At 37.4% G+C, this 19,385-nt stretch overlaps 1 protein-coding gene across 1 annotated transcript in view; it reads right to left on the reverse strand.

Moving 5' to 3' along the window:
- CDC5L (cell division cycle 5 like) overlaps positions 1 to 19,136 on the reverse strand; it is a 51,767-nt gene extending 32,631 nt beyond the window's left edge. Inside the window, exons 1-6 of the mRNA XM_027838447.1 lie at positions 18,942 to 19,136; positions 12,820 to 12,923; positions 10,941 to 11,102; positions 4,792 to 4,919; positions 3,692 to 3,791; positions 2,124 to 2,342 (exon numbers count right to left, since the gene is read on the reverse strand). Of these exons, the coding sequence (XP_027694248.1) occupies positions 2,124 to 2,342; positions 3,692 to 3,791; positions 4,792 to 4,919; positions 10,941 to 11,102; positions 12,820 to 12,923; positions 18,942 to 18,986 (758 nt within the window). The 5' untranslated portion in view covers positions 18,987 to 19,136. The remainder of the gene's footprint in view (positions 1 to 2,123; positions 2,343 to 3,691; positions 3,792 to 4,791; positions 4,920 to 10,940; positions 11,103 to 12,819; positions 12,924 to 18,941) is intronic.
- Between the last annotated feature and the right edge of the window lie 249 nt (positions 19,137 to 19,385).

Raw genomic sequence — 19,385 nt, forward strand, 5'->3', positions numbered from 1 at the left:
CTACAGGGTGAAGTCGCTTGCCCAAGGTCACACAATTAGTAACTGTCTGAGGCCAGATTTGAACTCAGGAAGATGAGTCTTTCTGACTTCAGGCCCAGTGCTCCATGCACTATGGCACCACCTAGCTGCCCCAGCTAGGGATACAGGAGATCACAAAAGATAAAAGAGAGAACTCCAATTACATGAAATTGAAATGCTTTTGCAGGAACAAAATCAGAACAGCAAAGATATAAGGAACAGTGTCAAAAAACTTGAAAAGGAGAAAACTTTTTGCATCAAATATCTCTGAGGAAGGTCTAACATCCAAGATACATAGTTAACAGTATAGATACACATATCCATATACATAGATATATTTCGGAATATCACAAATATAAAAGAATAAGAACCAACCCCAGTTGATAAATAGTAGGATATGAACAAACAGTTCTCAAAAGAACTGAAAATTATTAACAACCATATCAAAGACTGAGTCAAATTACCAATAATGAGAACTTAAGACTATTCCAATAATCTGGTTGGTCTTCCTGCCTCAAGTCTCTCCCCTCTTCAATCCATCCTCTAAACAACTGCCTCAGTGATCTTTCTAAAGCACAGATCTGACCATGTCACCCCTAAAGCCCAGTGGCACCCTATTATCTCCACGATTAAATATGAAATGCTCAATGTGGCATTTAGAGCCATTCACAACCTGGCAGCTTTCTACCTTGCCAGTCTTCTTATACTTCACTCTCCTCCATGTAGTCTATGATCCAGCTCCAGTGACCTATCTGCTGCTCCTCAGAGAAGTCACTCCACCCCCCAGACGTGAGCCTTCTCACTGGCTGTCCCCCGTGCACAGAATGCTTTCCTTCCCACCAAGTGCCTCCTGACTTTGCTGGTTTCCTTCAAGACTCCGCTGAAATCCCATTTTCTGTAGGAGGTCGATGTCAGTGAGACTTCCCCCTACTACTAATGACTATCCCCTAAGGTTATCTTCCATTTACACTGCATGTATCTTGAACATATATAGTTATTTGCATATTATCTCTCCCATTACAGAGTGATCCCCTTGGGGTCAGAAACATATTTTTGCCTTTCTTTGTACAACCAACACTTGGCACACGGTAAGTACCTGCTGACTAACTTCCTGACTGAAATGCACATTAAAACAACTGTGAGATTTCACCTCACACCTGGTAAACTGACAAAGATGACAAAAGATTAAAATGGTGCCAGAAGGCTGCAGAAAGAGGCACACTGATGTACTATTCGTGTAGCTATAAACTAGTACAAACATTCTAGATAACAATTTAGAAAACAAAAATAAGGTGAATAAAATGCCTGCGTCCTTGACACAGAGATCCTACTGCTAGGCATATATTTCAAGGTCATCAATGATAAAAAGAAAGGATCCATAAACACCCACATATGAAGAACAGCATTTCTGTGCTAAAAAATAATGGCAATAAAGTGGGAAACCATAAACTGGGGAATGGTTAAACAAACTGTGGTACATGAATACAATGGAATAATGTTGGAGCATAAGAAATGATCACTGTGAAGAATTCAGAGAAGAATGGAAAAACTTAGTGAAGTAGCAGAACCAGGAAAACAATATATACCAGTACAACAATGTAAATGGAAAGACCAAAAAAATGAAATTAAATGTTGTGTAATTTTAGTGACCAAAGTAGAGAAGTGAATGCATGTCCCTCTCTTCTTTGCAGAGGAGGATACAGAATACTACCTGTGTAGTTGGGCACAGGTGATGTGTTGATTAGTTTTGCTAAACTTCTTTTGTAGTCCTTTCTTTTATTTTTTGTTACAAAAAATGACTGGATGGATTGGGGGGAGGAGAGATATGTTTGTAAATGATAACAAAAGATAATTAAAAATTTTTTTTAAAAATGTAGACGTATGTAATTATGGATATAGAATGTTACATATGCTTTCAAACATGAACAATTAAACTTGGGAAGGACACAGAAAGAATGCTTTCTTGTTTGTTGTTCAATTCCTTTGGTTCTATTCCGTTAAATGGTTAAGGGTTTTGTATAAGGTTTTACTCCTTATATCTGTCTTTTGTGATGGTGTACTTTATAAAACGAAAATTTCAAAAAAAATTTAGAAAGGCTACTCACGATCTTAACTCCCCATCAAGATCTTGTTGTCGTAACTTCTTAAAGTCAGCATCAAGTGCCTGATAATTTTCTTCAGATGTGTCATAAAAACCTGGAGCAGGCTTTTTTTCAAATGGAATTTCTGCATTATAATCTACTCCTCTCTTCTTTTTCCTTTTCTTCTGAATTTCTATGCCAGCTGCTCGAAGTTCTCTTCTCTTTTGGAGGGCAGCCAGGCGCCTGAAGAATGAGAAAATGATTAAAATTAGAAAAAGAAAAGTGATCTGTAACTTCATAAAGTAAAGTAGCCGGCTTACTGTTTACGTTTACATCAGGCAATCTAAATGGATAAATACTATTTTAGTGGAGCTATTCTGCCTTTTCTTAAACAAAAATTTAAGAATCTTTAAAGTCTCAATTTTGAAACACTAATATTAGTCATGATAAGGGATTCTCAGGTCCATCTGCCAGATTCTAAATGCAGAGCTATAAGTATTTGTGAAGTTGGAGTCAGAGACAGAGACACAGATGAGAGACTAATTCTTTGATCATACTTTATTCATATCACCTTTCCCCACATATAGAAGTGAGGAAAGAGACGTAGGTGGGATGGAGCAGAAAATATGCCTTCCTGATCCTGCCACTACCCCAACAATATGACAAAAAATCAGGCAGCCTTTTCAGGTCTAGACAGATAAACTGCCCTGGTAAAACTGAATTATGAGACTTGAAAGAGACTACAAACTAGGCCCTGATACGGTATGTACTGAAACTATATGGAAAGTAGCAATTAAAAAGTAGAAAACCAACCATAACAGCTCTAGTAACCAGGACAGGAAGCTTTAGACACTCTTAAATTTGGGACCATTAAGGACAGCTATATAAGTCAGGAAGATTATTCAACCATCTGAGCCCAGAGAGGGCAAAACCTGTACAACAACTAAATACTTTGTCTTAGGTGACTAGACAACTAAGCAAAAGAAATCCACTAAGAAGAGAAAGCAATGAAAATAGGAGAAAAAGAGAAGACTTACTGGGATATAATCTCAAATACTCACCTGGTCTCTAACAAAAAAAATAAAGAACAAATTTTCTTTCTAGAATCATTTCCATAAAGTTTAAGGAAAAATTTTAAATTTCATTAGAGAGGACTCTCTGTTTAGTCAGAAAGAGTTCCCGGTATGTCAATAGTGCCTCATACTAATCAATTAATTAGCAGTCATGCCAAAACATAGGGTATCAATGATCTTATAGTATAAAACTATGAGTTATAAATTATCCTCTTTGTTTATGAAACAATGTTAGGATATCATATTAACAACTACTAAAAAGTAAATTCCAAGCAACAGAAAAGCATTATTTCTGCTATGACTTCAAAAACCCACCATTTCTGTAACTATGATGTTTAATAGGAAAAAAACTAAGATACCTTCAAAGTATTAGGACAATGAGATTAGCAAACTAACAATAAGAAAAGATGAACAATTCTTTTATATTCACAAAATAGTGAAAAGAAGTACAATACTCTCATTGGGTTTATGACTGCTTTGGTTAACAAACGACTCTCATGAAAGTGAAGAAAACCTGACCTTGCTTCTTCCAGCTGTTTCTCTCTCGCTTTCCTCTTGGCCTTCTTTCCCTGTGTGTTTGCCAGACGGGCTCGAGCTTCTGAGAGCATTTCAAGTTCATCTGTGGGGGGGAAAAAAAACTTAATGCCTCTCCCTCAGAAAAAGGAAGATACTATGAATCTATGTAGTATAAATTATTCTTTCCTCTTGACATGAAACTTACTGAACTTTCTTATGTGATTAGCCCTTTTTTAAATAAACTTTTTTTTAAAAAAACTGAAATTAAACACCCAAGACTCATGTAGAGATCCAAAAAAACTAATCTTTTAAGTTTCATCATCAATTCAGTATCACTAGGGAAATCAAGTACCTACTATAGGGGGAAATTGTTCATATTCCAATTTTTTTTTTCCCTCAAGTATATTTCTCTTTAACATTATTCCCCTTTATAGGTTTGCCCTCACAGTAAAACAGCATTACTAACATGAGTCATTATTATATCAATTTGAGCATTTATATGTTTGTGTAGAATTGAGTGCTATATAGCATTTTAAACTTTTCCAAAGTATTCTCATATCTATCATCTCATTGACCCTCACAATAACCTTGTGAGGTAAAAATAATAGCTAGAATTTATAGAGGACCTACTATGTGCCAAGCACTGTGTTAAAGGCTTTACAAATGTTATCTCATCTGATCTTCACAATAACCCTGGAGTAAATGAGCTATTCTTGTCATCAAATGCATTTGCAAACTGAGGCTCAGAGACACTCAACCTCCCCAAGGTAACCTAAGTCACTCATAGTAGAATTAGGAGCAAGATTCAGACGTCCTGGCTCCCCACCTTAACCTCTTCCCCACAGTAACTATATAGGTACTTAGCACTGTTCACTTAGAAGACAACTAGATAAACAAGCCATTGGTTAAAAGAACAGTTTATTTGTGAAAGGAAACAAAAAAAAAATGGAAACCACTGAAGAGAGAGAAAGTATTAAGGAAGAAAGAGAAAGAGTAATTGCCAAAAGGTTTCCAAAAGTTAAGAAGAAACCCCAAAGAGGTAAGATAAAGAAACATCTGAGCAATTTAAAGTTAAAACGGTTTCCTCATGGGAAAACACTTGCCCTCATCCATATCAATTGGATCAGGTCTGGCTGGTTTCGTTTCTGGATTTGGATCAATCTCTCCAGGTTTAAGTTTTCGTGGATCATCGGCTGTCTCCTCTTCATTGTCTCTTTGGGCAGCTTTATCCCTGGAAAGAGGGCATCAGGTTACTTATGCTATTAATTCTAAGAAATGCACATTTCCCCCAGCTTTAGGCTTATATCTATTAAACAGCCAAAATTAAAATTCCTAAGAGGAAAAACAAAAAAAGAAATCATCTCCCTTTACTAGTTTCTTACTGCCTTTACTAAATAAAAGCTGGTAGAAAAAAAATTGTTATATAAAACATTTTACTTCACAGTTAATGTTTAGTTTAAAAACTGTGACACTTAGCATCTTCTGTCCCCTTTACCACCACTCTGCCACATTTACTCCAGAAATGTCAAGTCTCTGTATTATTGTGGTTATCAGATTTCTAAGGATACAAGTATTTTCTGTACTCTGCTGTTTCTCTTCTAATCCTGTCTTCATTGATTTTATGTATGAAAAGGCTTTTTAAATTTTATCATATCAAAATTTTCTAGTTTATTTTTTATGTTCTATCTTCCTTTGTTTAGATGAAAATCTCCCCTTACCCATAGTTGTGAATGATCCCTGATCTCATTCTCCTCTTACATTTTCATGCTGTGTCCTTTTATATTGTGGTCCTATGTTCATTTTGAACTAGTGGCAGTTTCCTTTTCTTTTTGTCAAAAGTGTCTTGCAGGAGTATTTATACAAATGGCCCTCGGTCCTGGGCATGCCTCTTCCACTCTTGCAGGGATGGTGGCAGAGGGGCAGGAAACCAAGCAGAGAAGATGCTAAGAATAACACAATTTTTAGACCATCATTAAACTCTGCCTATATCCTAAATGTGAGATCCTTGTTCAGTGATCAAACCAAATGACATATTCCTAGAGGAGCTGAATCATATCAATCTTGGAATTTCTGCTATAAAAAAGGAATTTGCAGCTAAATAGACAGATGGCAAAGAAAGAAGCTGGCAGAGTAACTTTTTAACATGTACCTACGAGCAACAAGAAACGTTATTTCCTGGCATATTTGGTCATCAATTATTGCAAAACCAATAAGCATTTGCAGAAAGACCACCACAAAAATAACTGCAGCTTATGCTCTAACACTGGTTGCTGAGATTCAGTGGTAGACAAACTCTACAAAGAACTTTATAAGATTCTCTGAATCAAATCAACATATACTCTGACACTTGGTAATTTAAATATAAGTGTGGGAAAAGGAAAAGATGGGATAAATCTATAGGAAAGCATGGTTCAAGAAGAGAAATAAGAGAAGCCAAAGACAAAATTTAGAGAAAAGTCTCACACCTCTATCCTATGAATACGCTCTTCAAAAAATGAATCAGCAGGCATTGGATTTGGTGAGTATCAAATCACACCATAAAGAACAAAATAAATTATATTTTTAACAGAAAAAAAGTGTTGTAGATATGAATCTGCTCCCATCATAGCTGAATCATCTATCTTTCCAATCAGACCATAAACTTGCCAGTTAAGATAAAAATTAGTTTTAAAAAAAAAATCAAGTAATGAAAACTGTATCATATGACTGAAAACAACTTAACTCTGGAATTTCTTTAAACAAGTTATTTAACATGAAAAAATAGGAAAAGGGCAACAGAAATTATATAAAAAACAAATCTAATTATCTGAAACAAGTTCAACCCAATGTAAATTAATTGTCACAATAAAAAAACAAAAAAAAAAGCCTAGAAATTACTTTAGACAGGAAATCTGACTTATTTGCCAAACAGAAAGATGGCTGCCAAAAGCAACAGTAGGTAAGAATATAAATAGGTAAAAGCTTACAAAATTGAATGATGGACAATTATAAACAGAATAATCTCATGAATTAGTAAAGAGTAAAACCAGTTCAAAGAAAGCTTGGCAAGACATCTAAATAAGCCAAGTCATCCCAAAGTCATTCAAGAATTAAAGTGGAAGGAGAACAAGAAACATTAGAAAAATGGAAAATTACAAAAGCCATTTTAACAAAGTATTCTCTCTCCATCAAGGATAGTAGCTGTAAGTGAGAATGAGTAAGAGAAATGTCCATCTGTGGTGGAGGCAATACAATTGAGAATGCATTGAGGAAATAATATACACGGGATTTGAGTGAGAGAAATATGTAAAAGGCATGGAAAAAATCTCAGACCTTATACCAAAAAAAAAGAGCAACTGAGAAAATATCAATAATTACAGACCTACATACCAATTCCTTTCATCTATGTAAAATCTTTATGAGAATCATCTATATATGAATCAAGGACATCCTTGATGAAGGAATAAGCAGGCTTTTGTGAGCGATCTTAAACAACGGACCATAGATTTACCATTTCGAAACTAACTGAAAGATGTAGAGAATATGATTTCACTGTTTGTCAATTATGAAAATGCTTTTTGATTCAGTAAGACAAAATACCACCTTACAGACTCTTTTACATGTCTCCCATCTATATGTCAAAAACATTCAAAATTCATTAGAAGATATAAGGGAAATCACCCTGTATGATAACTTTCAATTATAAACATCAGGCAAGGCATAAAAAAGGGAGACTTATGTTCTCCAAAGGTATTCACCACAGTGATGATGGAGATTCAGCACAAAGTCCTTGTCAAAAAAGGATTACTTGTGGATGGTAAGGTCCTGCAGATGTTCCTGTTTGCAGAAGACATTGAGCAGATTATATTAAGCCCCAGATCCTGCAGAGCCTCCCAAGAAGAGAACTGTAATCCCTTAATGAAATTTGGCCTGTCCATCCACACAGGAAAGACCAATTGCCAGGATTTCAACAAGATTTCAACAAACATCAGGATGGGCACGCCAGAGAAGTGGTCCAATGGTATGTATATCTTGGACAGACAATACAGATGAACTAGTTAGGCCCAGAGTTAAACAGGAAAAGGAGAGCAGGCTGGATTGCTTTCAAAAAGTGGCAAAGTTCTTTTACTGACCAAGGAGTTTTATGAAAGCAAAGGCCAATCTTTTCAATATTAGTATTCAACTGGTGTTGCTATTTAATAGCAGGACAGATTACAACTGCATTTGAAGCATTAAAAATGAGAACTAAAAAAATCACAGAGGTCAATGGAAAGGCACAGGGTGCATGTGAGCAGGCTACTGCCCATAATCAATTACGAACTCTGGAGAAAAAAGACAAAGTATGACAGAAAATGAAGATGAGTTGGTCACATAGCAAGAAAGAGGGATTAGAGGTGGGCAGCCAGAGGGCCCCACTGGTACCTTGGCAATGTCAGGACAAAACGAGGAAGGTTTCTAGCATGTTAGGTAGATCCCTTAAGGTAAACTTTTGGAAGAACAAGGACAAGAATGGACAAGCATGGACAGACTGTGTGAGACAGGACTTGAACCCAGGTTTTCCTGCACTCCAAGGACAGCTCACTAACGACTACTCCATACTGTTGTTTGTAGTAATTTTGAACAAATTTCTATGTAAAGCATTCTGTAAACCTTAAAGCACTAGGTTAGCTATTAGCTCTTATTAGCTTTTAGATAGGATTATCATTTCTTGGTTTTTCTTAATACTGTATAGAAATGTTATTGAGTTTGTGAACTTTTTTATCCTGATAGTTTTTTCACTGATTCTCTGAGGTTTTCTACATAACCATGATGTCATCTACAAAGAGACAGCGTGACTCTTCTTTGCCAATGCCTTTATGCCTTTGACTTTATTGTCTTATCTCGTTGTATAGCTAGCCCTTCTAGAATTATGTTGAATAAGAGTGGAGAAAGTGGAGCATACTTGCTTTACTCCTGCTGGTATCTGGAAACCTTCTAGTTCTGAGAAAGATGAAATCACAGAATCGGAGAATGTGAATGTTGGAAAGGATATCAACAGCCACCTAGCCCAACCTATAATACAAATGATGATTGGTCATCTCACCCATCCTGAAGACTTCCAAAGGAGGGAAACCACCACCTCTTAAGGGAGACCATTCTATTTAGGGACAGCTCTAATTATGAGGCAATTTTACTCGAGATCAAGTTTAAAAATGTCTTCTTTGCAACTTCCACCTTCTACTCCAAGTTCTGCCTTCCATGGCCAAATAGAACAAATCTAACCCTCTTCCATGTAATGGCCCTTTAGCAATCACATCCCCAAGTCTCATCTTCTCTAGGCATCCACAACTGGTTACAATACTCCAGATGAGGTTTAACAAAGGCAGAGTACACTGGAACTATCACTTCTATTTCTTGGAAGCTTTGTCTTTCTCTATGAAGCCAAGATCACACAATCTTTTCTGGCTGCCACATTACTCTGCTGACTCACATTGAGCTTTCAGTCCCTTAAAATGTCCAGATCTTTTTCAGAACTGCTGTTTAGCCATGCCTTTACCACCTTGGACTTGCAAAGCTGACTTTTGTGTACCCAAATGGAAGACTTTACATTTGTTCCTAATAAATTTTATTTTACTAGATTCATTGAAATCTGATTTTATCATCTTGTGTGTGAGCTATTCCCCAACAACTTTGTGTCAACTACAAATTTGATGACCATACATCTATCCTTTTTTCCAAATCAGTGATAATGACTGAACAGGACAGAGTCAAAAACACATCCCAAGAATACTTCACTCCTCCTGCCATGCTGATAATGAATCATTAACAATTATTCTTTAAGTCCAGCCATTCAACTAGTTCTGAATCCTAGATCTAATTATATGAACATCTAATCCATATCTCTCCATCTTTCCTATAAGAATAGCATGAGATGTTTTATCAAATCTTTGCTGAAGTCTAGATAACCCATATCCAAAGCATTCCCCTCATCTACTACCTTAGAAATCCTAAAAATATACATTTTTTTCATATTTAAAAAATGCTTTTTCACAGCTATGTCTTTTAGGGTTTTTAAGATGAATGCCATATTTCGTCAAAGGCTTTCTCTGCATCTACTAAAATAACCACATGGCTTCTGTTATCTTTATTGTTTAGATAATGAATTATGCTCACTGTTTTCCTAATGTTGAATCATTCTTGCATCCTCAGTATGAATCCAAACTGTTCACAATGAATTACTTTCTGGACATATTTCTTTAGTCTCCTTATAAGGATTTTATTTAAAATGTTTGCATCAATACTCATTGGTGAGATTAGTCTATAGTTTTCTTTCTCTGTGCCATTAGTTTTTAAAGTAAAATCCTTCTGTAGAAACGGTAACCCTCTTTCAAGAAGATCAAGGATATACTGTCAGACGCTTCAAATCATTTAAAAGGCCACTTAGCCCCGTTCCACAGATAGATAAATCATGAAGAAATGAGTTAACTTAGCCAAGGTCACATTTTTAAAAAGCAGTAGAAAAAAAGGATTGTGAATGGAGACCCAGAACACTGTCATAGCCTAAAGTTTAGCTGCAAAGTTAATGATTTTGTTACATATCGTTTCTTCTTCCCTAAACAAAGCCTATCACTGTGACTCCAAGGTGTTCATACACAGTTAAAAGACTCTTAAAATAAGAATTAGAGTAGAATGTAGACATCAAAAAAAATTTATTTAATGTATAGAATCCTACTATCCCCAAGAAATTTTGAGGAGAAACTGATTTCTGTTCACGTGCTTAAAAAATACTTCATGTTAAGAGTAACCATAGCTTTTAAAACCTCATCCTAAGAAAATTTAGTAGATCTTTGAGATGTCACTTGGAGAGGAGTTAAGAGATTTGAACAGACTGTGTATGCTACTACAGAAATCAAGTTGGAGTTCAACTAATAAAGCAAATAACAAAGAATTTCAAAGAACTGTGCCTATTAGTCTAAGAACTAATGGAAAACACACTTTATTTTACATGCTATTTTTTCCTGTTAAATCTTTCTTCAATTTAATTGAAATTTGAGAAAATTCACACTCCTGATCAATTCATGTTAGTAGATGGCAGGTTTAAACCTAAACAACATAAGGCTAGTAACATTGATTTTAACCATTAAAGAATTTTCTTTTAAATTAGCTCCTTTACTTTTATTCAGATCTACAATCATTTAAAATCAAAAGAAGTAATCCAAAGTTTTCTTCAACATTAACTGTGTACAATTTGAATGTTTTTTGTTTTTTTTGTTTTTCCCAAAGACTCACTCACAGGAGAAATTCATAGTGCTCCAAGCACTGTGCAGCTGTCCGCCCGATGATTGGGGCAATGGTTCTCCACTGGGTTGGCATCAATTTGGCCAGGTGCAAAAGCTTTTCTTCCTCCTCCCTAGACCATTCTGTTTTTTTAATGCTTGGGTCCAGCCATTCATACCTGTAACAAAGAAACAGTGTTTTATCCCATAAGTGGTAACATGAATTGATTCTTTTGTATCCTTCATGAACCCTTTCTAAGTTTTTTGTCCTAAAAGCATGCTGCAGACTATCTTGTTCCTTTCTTTCAAGGTTACCTTCATCCTCTTTCTTAATGTCATGATAGTGCCTCTGATCACTCCCTATCTGCCTAGTATCCCGAGTAAGTTTTCCTCTCCCCTTCCCACTATCACTACTGAAGCCACTCTGCCCATAAGATCCATCTCCATTTAGGGTCAGGTTTCCCCATTCATAAACACTCCCAGATGTGTTTAGGATGATATTATGGGCTATTCTGGTTTAAAATTCATTTTATGTATTTAAACATATTATATGACATTAAATAGATAAAGGTAACTCCACAGTTTGCGTTTTTTTTTTTAATTTTTTGCTATTTCCTAATACAAACAAGAGGTACTTCTATTAAAAACTAGGTAAAATCAATTTTTGTGGTCTGGGAGTATAACCATAATACATCAAATATATCAAGGGCCTGGAAGGCAACTTCCTTTAAAATACTCTATCAATAACTTATCCTCTCAGAAAGTTGCCTGAAGACTAGAAACGCTGGGTAAATTACCCATAATCATATAGCTTACAAGTATAAGAAACAAGATTTGCATCAATCAAATGTTTATTAAGACCTGAGACAGAATCCTATCTCAGTCTCTTACTAGTTACATGACTCATGGCAAACCACATAATCTCTCTTATCATTAGTTTCCTCATCTGTAAAATGAGGATAATATAACCTATTTCACAGGGTTGTTGTGAGGATCACAAGATAATATATGTGAAAGACTCTGTCAACCTTAAGGCGTTATACATTACTAATCTATAATAATTATTATTATTGCTATTATAATTGTTATTATTAAGCATGTACTACACATCAGGCACTGTACTAGGTGCTGGGGATACAAATACAATGAATGAAACCACACCTATTTTCAAGAACCACATCCAACACTTTATCCACTACACCATACTACCTCTCTAACTTTAGTAATGATGATAATGATAATAATTGTAAATATTTATTTCTGATCATTTATTTCAAGGCATGCAAAGCGCTCTCTATATATACATGTAATTCAATATTCGTCAACCATAGGCACAACAAATATTATCATCCCTATTTTATGGATGAGGAAACTGAAGCTCACAAAGGTTAAGGGACTTGACCATAGTCACAGAGCTTGTATTTCAAATTCAGGTCTTACTTGACTCGAAATCCCCCGTTCTTTCCACTAAACACCCTATTTTTCACTGGAATAGTGGGAATGAAGAGGGTATTTTCCAAAATGTCAAACATAAACTTTTAGTTCAAAACATATTCCTAAGCAACTTGTTAACTTCCATAAAGCATAAGCTTTAGAGTTTTCCAAGTCTTGATGCATTCCTTCCACCCTCACAGTTCTGTGACATAGGGCAAGTATGCTTATTCCAATTTGCTGGGAAACCGAGACCCAAATGTGTGAAGTGACTGGCCCAAAGTCAAACAAGTTCGTGAGAGAACCAGGACTAGGATCTAGTTTTTCTGACTCTCAGATCTTTACTCTTTCACTCTTAATCCCTGCTCTTCCCTTAATTAAATTCAAAGAACAGCTATGTTTCCTCCATTACCATTAAGTACACATTAAGTTTTTCCAAGATTCCCCTCAGTGACTTGCACATACCATCTGGCCTTGCACTGCTTTGCTGATTTCCTATGCAACAGTGAAGCAATCCGAGACCATTGGTTCTTCCCATATTTCATTACCGCCGCTTTGAGAATTTCATCCTAAAGAAATGAACAAGAAAAGGATTAAACAATTATAATTATTTTTCACTAGAAAGAATCAATTTAACTTAGTTCTGACAAGGTTTCTGTAGTCTTCCAAGCAAGGTTAGGGAACACCCCTTCCCCTCTCCCTGCAAAAAAGGAAGATGGGGAATTGCGGAGCTGGAAGAGACCTTAAAACAATCATGTCTAGCTGTGTGACCCTGTGCAAGTCACTTTACCCCAACTGTCTAAAAATTAAAAATTAAAAAAAAAAACAATCGTGTGATTCAATGGTTTCATTCTACCAATGAGGAAAATGAAGACAACAGAAGTAAGGTGATTCCCAAAGTCACCTGGCTGACACCTGGCAGATCTGGTACTAACTCGTCTGACTCTTCCATCTAGTCCTTTTCCACTATACCACTGTGTACAGAAAGCTGGACGTGTAGTCCAGAAGGTTTAGGTTTGAATTCTACCACTGACATTCACTCATTGTGTTAAATGTCGACAAAAAACTTGACCTCTCTACACTTCATGTTCTTCATCAGCAAAACAGGGATAACTAATATAGTACCCACCTCACAGATGAGCAAATATATATGTAAACCACTTTGCAAACTTTAAAACATCACATAAAGTTTACATATTGCTATCATTACAGTGGCTTAATATCTCTATAGCAGTCCTGAACCTGGAACTTCACGGGTAGATCTAGGGCACTGGTATATCTCCAAACAGTGTTGACAGTACATTAATTGTCAAAAATGTTTAAATAAGCACCCCTAAAATGCAAATTTATTTTTAAGTTATGTATGTGTACTACTATGCTAATACTCACATGCTTTATAAAATTTACAGAAAAATAGACATTTCAGAAGGAAGATAAAGATTTAATAATACCTGATTCTAGAGTAAATAGGGAGTCACTTATGTGTACCAAAGTAGGGAAATGACATGCCAGACCCACCCTTTTGGATAGATCAAACTCGATGTCCCATAAGTACCTCAAACTCAACACATCCAAAACAGAACTCATTATCTTTACTCCTCAAGTCCCTCCCTCTTCCCAGCCACCCTATTACTGTCAAGGGATCCACCAGTCACCCCAGCGGGCAACTTCAGTATCAGTCTGGACTCCTCACTCTCAGCCCACAAAGGAATCCATCACCAAGTCTTGTTGCTTCTACCTTCCCATCTCTTGTAGAGAACCCATTCTTTCCATTCACACAAACACAAACTTAGGTCAGGCCCTCATTATATCTCAACTGGACTATTGCATAGCCTTCTAATTGGTCTTCCAGCTGCTACTCTTTCCTCACTCCAAATCATAACCTACTAAGCAGCTGAGGTAATTTTTCTAAAGTATATTAGGATCTTGTCACACCCCTGCTCAATAAGTTCCAGTAGCTCTCCATTACCTCCATGATCAAATATTAACTCATTTGTTTGGTATTTAAAGTTTTTGGTAACTTGGATCCTTCCTATCCTTCCTGTCCCCTTATAACTTGTCTTCCTTGATGAAAAGACCAGAGTTGTATAGAAATTTTTCAGTTCAAACACAGGAGTTAAGAGAAACATAAAAGGGTAAACACAAATGAATAACCATAAGGGACTAAATAAGGATACACTGCTTACATACTATTATTTGGAGATAATATGTGTCCCCTCTGAGCCCAATCATTATCAGGAGTCATAGAGGGAGCCCAATTAGACAAGATATGGGAGTGGTTCTGTTATGTCTTGATGATCTTAAGAAAAGAACAGAAAAAAAAGGAAAGAAGAATTTGGGGGGGGGGGTTCTCTCACTTAATAAGGATGGACAAGCAGACATTTAAATTAACAAGGAGAAGCCTCCTCCTTCTGGGGGGAGCAACTGATACTTGAACCTTGCTGTCATTTGATTTTGTCAAAAGAGGGAGGAACACACACACACACACACACACACACACACACACACACACACACACACCCCTTGGGTACAAAAATATCTTTTATTCGACAGGGAAATAGGAGGGAAAGGGGAGAAGCAGAGAGAGGAAATTAGAGGAAAGGTAGATTGGGGCAAAGGCGGGGGATTAGTCCTAAGCAAACAAACTTTAAGGATGTACAAAATATTTCTAGCTCTTTTTAGGTGGCAAAGAATGGGAATCTGAGAGTGTGGCCATAAATTGGGGTATGAATGAACAAGCTTTGGTCTATGAATGCAATGGAACACTACTGTGCTGTAAGAAATGATGAAAGGGATCATTTCATAGAAATCTGGGAAGATTGAGATGAACTGATGCACAGTGAAATGAACAGAACCAAAACAATTTATACAATGACAACAATATAGTAAAGACAAACATCTCTGAAAGAATTAGGAACTCTGATCAGCATAATAACTAATCGTAATTCCAAAAGACTGATGATGAAACATGCTGCCCAACTCCTAACTGAGAGACAAAGGACTTAGTGAAGGATCTCTCTCACACACTTAGGAGATGGCTAATGCAAATCAGCACTTGCTTTGCAGTTTATACAACTTATAGTGTCAGAAGTTACCTAGAGCACTGAAAAGTTAAATGGCTTGCACAGGATAACATAAATATGTGTCAGAGGCAACTTGCACACAAGTTTTCCTGACTCTGAAGCCAGCTCTCTTATCCATTATGCCACCCTGCTTCTCTAGTGCAGTATCATTCTGCACTAATGACAAACAAAAGTTAGATTTAAAAGAATTCAACAAATGCCAGAAATTGCTCAAAAGTGTATTAAACTCCCTTTGACCCAGCAATAGCACTTCTAGGGCTATATCCCAAAGAGATCATACAAATGGGAAAAGGACCCACATGTACAAAAATATTCATAGCAGCTCTTTTTGTGGTGGCAAAGAACTGGAAATTGAGAGGATGCTCATCAATTGGGGAATGGCTGAACAAGTTGTGATACATAAATGTAATGGAATACTATTGTGCTATAAGAAATGATGAACAGGCTGACTTCAGAAAAACCTGGAAAGACTTGTATGGTCTGATGCTGAGTGAAGTGAACAGAACCAGGAGAACATTGTACACAATAACAGCCATGTTGTGCGATGATGACTAATATTGATAAACTTAACCCTTCCAAGCAATACAAGGATCTAAAACATCTCCAAAGGCCTCGTGATGGAAAATGCTATCCACATTCAAAGAAAGAACTATGGAGTTTGAATGCAGATCAAAGCATACTATTGGCTATTTTTTTTTCTTCTGTTGAGTTTTGTTTCCTCTTTCTAGTGGGTCCTCCTATTGGTTCTAACTCTTACTTACAACATCACTAATGTGAAAATATGTTTAGTAGGAATGTATACGTATAGCCTAAATCAGATTGTGCGCCATCTTGGGGAGGTTAGTGGGGAAGAAGATGGAGAAAAATTTTAAACTCAAAAGCATATGGAAGTGATTGTTGATAAATCAAAATAAATTAATTAATGAAAAAAAAAAGAAAAAATATATTAAACTCTCCTCCACCATTCTACCCCTAGAGACTATAAGCTCTCTGACAGGGACGCTTTTTTATTTCAACTTCTTTTATCATCCCCAACATCTAACAAAGTTTTACACAGAGTTAACACACAAGAACTGTTGAATGGGCAGCTTTCCTATGCTATCCCACCCACCCTACCCACTGGCTCTCACTCCAGAATCCCAACTCTCCGAAATGAACCCAGATGTTCTGAACTTCAGCTCTCCAAGATGTAACCATTTCTACCCTAATAAGCCAAGTACACATGTCTTGTGTGGACTATGATAACAGCCTTCAACCTAGACTTCCTCCTATAGTTTCTCCTCTGTACAATTCTGCAGAAAACTACCAAGATGATCTTCCCAAGGCAAAGATCTAACCAAATCACTCCCTGCTCAAACAACCTTGCCAAATGCTTATAAATGCAAACTCCTTAATCTTGAACAACCTCCCACAACCTGGCTTCAACATTGGGGTATAAATGAACAACACTTTTTCAATATTATCTCACATATCCCTTCATACACTCTGTTTTCCAGAAATCTGGACTACTCAGAATAATACTCACCTCCATCTGTATTTGCTCAGGCTATCCTCCATACCTGGAATACCTGGAGGAACTCCCTCCTACAACCAACCTTTCAGAATCTTTACTTTTCTTCAGGGCTCAGCTCAGGCACACTTTCCTCTACACTATTCCCTAATCACTCCAGCTGAAAATGTGCTTGAAATTTCACTCCTATTACCAACTGGGGCACCAGAAAAGAGACACTGAAGGATTGGGAATAGTCAGCCTGAAGAAGAAAAAGTTCATCAGGGCATGAAAGCTGTCTACAAATACTGCACAAGAACACAGATCTACTGTAGCATGGGGAGACATCAAGGGCAGTATAATACAACCCTTTGTTTTAGAGATGAGAAAACTGAAACCCAGAAATATTAAGTGACTGGGCCCAATGTCATAAAGATAGTAAGCTTCAAATGTGAACCCTGGTCCTCAATCTATTTGAAACTGAAAGGCTGCCACTTGCAGAGAAGTAATGGACAAGAGGTGCACAAAGTGAGCCATTTTCTGTCATGGCCAACATGTAGATCTGTTTTGCTTGACTATGTTTATCTGCTACAAGGGAGGGTGATAGCAATAAAGGAAGGAAGAAAGGAAAGAAGAGAGGAACAAAGGAAAGAAAAAAAGAAAGGAAAGAAGGAAGGAAGGAGGGAAGTCATCAAAGAACTAAAAAAGTACAGAGAACCCTCTCCAGAAGGTTTAGAGGCTAGACATAAACACAAAGCACGACAGCTTTGAAACTAACAAACTGAATTTATTATATTCTTTTAAATACAAGCTATAAGTAATATTTGCATTTTTATACATAATCTTTATTCTATTTGTTGAGCACAGAAATGGTCATATTTATTGGTATTTGTAAAGTTCAGAGTAATGAAAAAATAAAAATTACTAAAGCACTAAAAGAAAAGCCATCATTTGGAAGGATTAGATTTGTTCAGAAAACAGAATCAAGTACAATTAGTGGAAGTACAAGAAGCAGGTAGGTAGTACAACACATAGAATGCTGCACTTAAAGTCAGGAAGACCTAAATTCAAAACCTGCCTGGGACATTTAATACCAGTGAGACCCTGGGCAAATCACTCTGTCTGCCTCAAGTTTCCTCATCTGTTAAACGGAAATAATAACAGTACCTTCCTCCCAGGATGGTAGTGAGGATCAAATGAGATACATACAGCATTTTGCAAACCCTACAAAAGTATATAAATGCTAGCTATTATTAATATTATTATTATTATTATTATTGAGTTGGCAGAAGACAAATTTCAGTTTGATACAAGGAAAAACTCCGTAGAAATTAGAGCCGGGGAAGCAACGAGTTCTATCTGAGCAAAGGCTGGATGGGCACTTTTCAAGTCTAAGACATGGTTTTCTCATCTGTAAGATGACAAAGAGCTGGATTCCAAGACCTCTAGAATCCCTTCCAGCTCTAAAATCTATGGCCTAGGTTGCTGTGGGAATTCTTTTTTTCAGGTCATTCGTAGAGAAAGAGTGGCACTGAGATCCCCTTCCAACTCTTGAGATGCTATGATTCTGTAAAGAGAAGGTGTCATCTAAATTGGGCTTTAGAGGATAAAGAGAAATTTAACATTATAGGGTGGGTAGGGAGGGCATTCCAGGGGCAAGGGACAGTAGGAGCAATGGCACTGGGGTGGGAGTATGGATGCAAGATGTTCTGCATGGAGCGCTGTCCACTTGTCCAGTCTTGCCTGGATCACTGAGTGCGTGGAAATAATGAGACAATCCTGGAAAGGTGGGGTGGCGCCAAAATATAAAAGGTAGGTGGAAGCAGAGGAAAAGCACATGGGGGTCCTTTCAGATGGGGCTGGACTGTGTGACCCCCAAGGTCTTTTCCAACTTTACATACTCTTAAGATTCTAACCACCTACTCCCCGCCCCCATCACTGCTCTAACATCAGACGGCGCATGCGCACACACCACCGCAAGGGGCCTGGGAGAGTGACAGGAAGACGACACTCACCTCCGTATTCCTCCATACGCCCCCCTTGATCATAATCCGAGGCATCTTGGCGGAAGGGTGAGCGATTCGGCAATTAGCCGAGGCGACCGGGCAAACACTGAAATGGCGTAGCGGCCCCCGAACCCAAAGCCGACCCTTCTTCCCAGAACGACCTTCGGCTTCAGAATGCTCTGCGCAGGCGCAAAGACGAGGTTAGACACGCGAGATTACCGGGTCGCGGGGAGTAACCCAAACAAGGTAGACAGATTCCCGGTCAAAGCGCCCGCCGGCGCTTGTTAGCACGCAGGCGCATAAAAAGCTGGAAGAAGCATCTTCGTTCCTGGTCGATCTGCAGTTGCGTCGATTGGGGGGGGCGGGGATAGACAGGAATGGGGTCCATAGCGCCACCTGACGCAGGAGGTGCGTCACACGAGGGAACATTAGCTGTACTGCGGTGTGTTTTCT

This window comes from Vombatus ursinus, unplaced genomic scaffold (genome assembly GCF_900497805.2).
Source record: "Vombatus ursinus unplaced genomic scaffold, bare-nosed wombat genome assembly UNPS02014826.1, whole genome shotgun sequence".
Lineage (NCBI taxonomy): Eukaryota > Metazoa > Chordata > Mammalia > Diprotodontia > Vombatidae > Vombatus > Vombatus ursinus.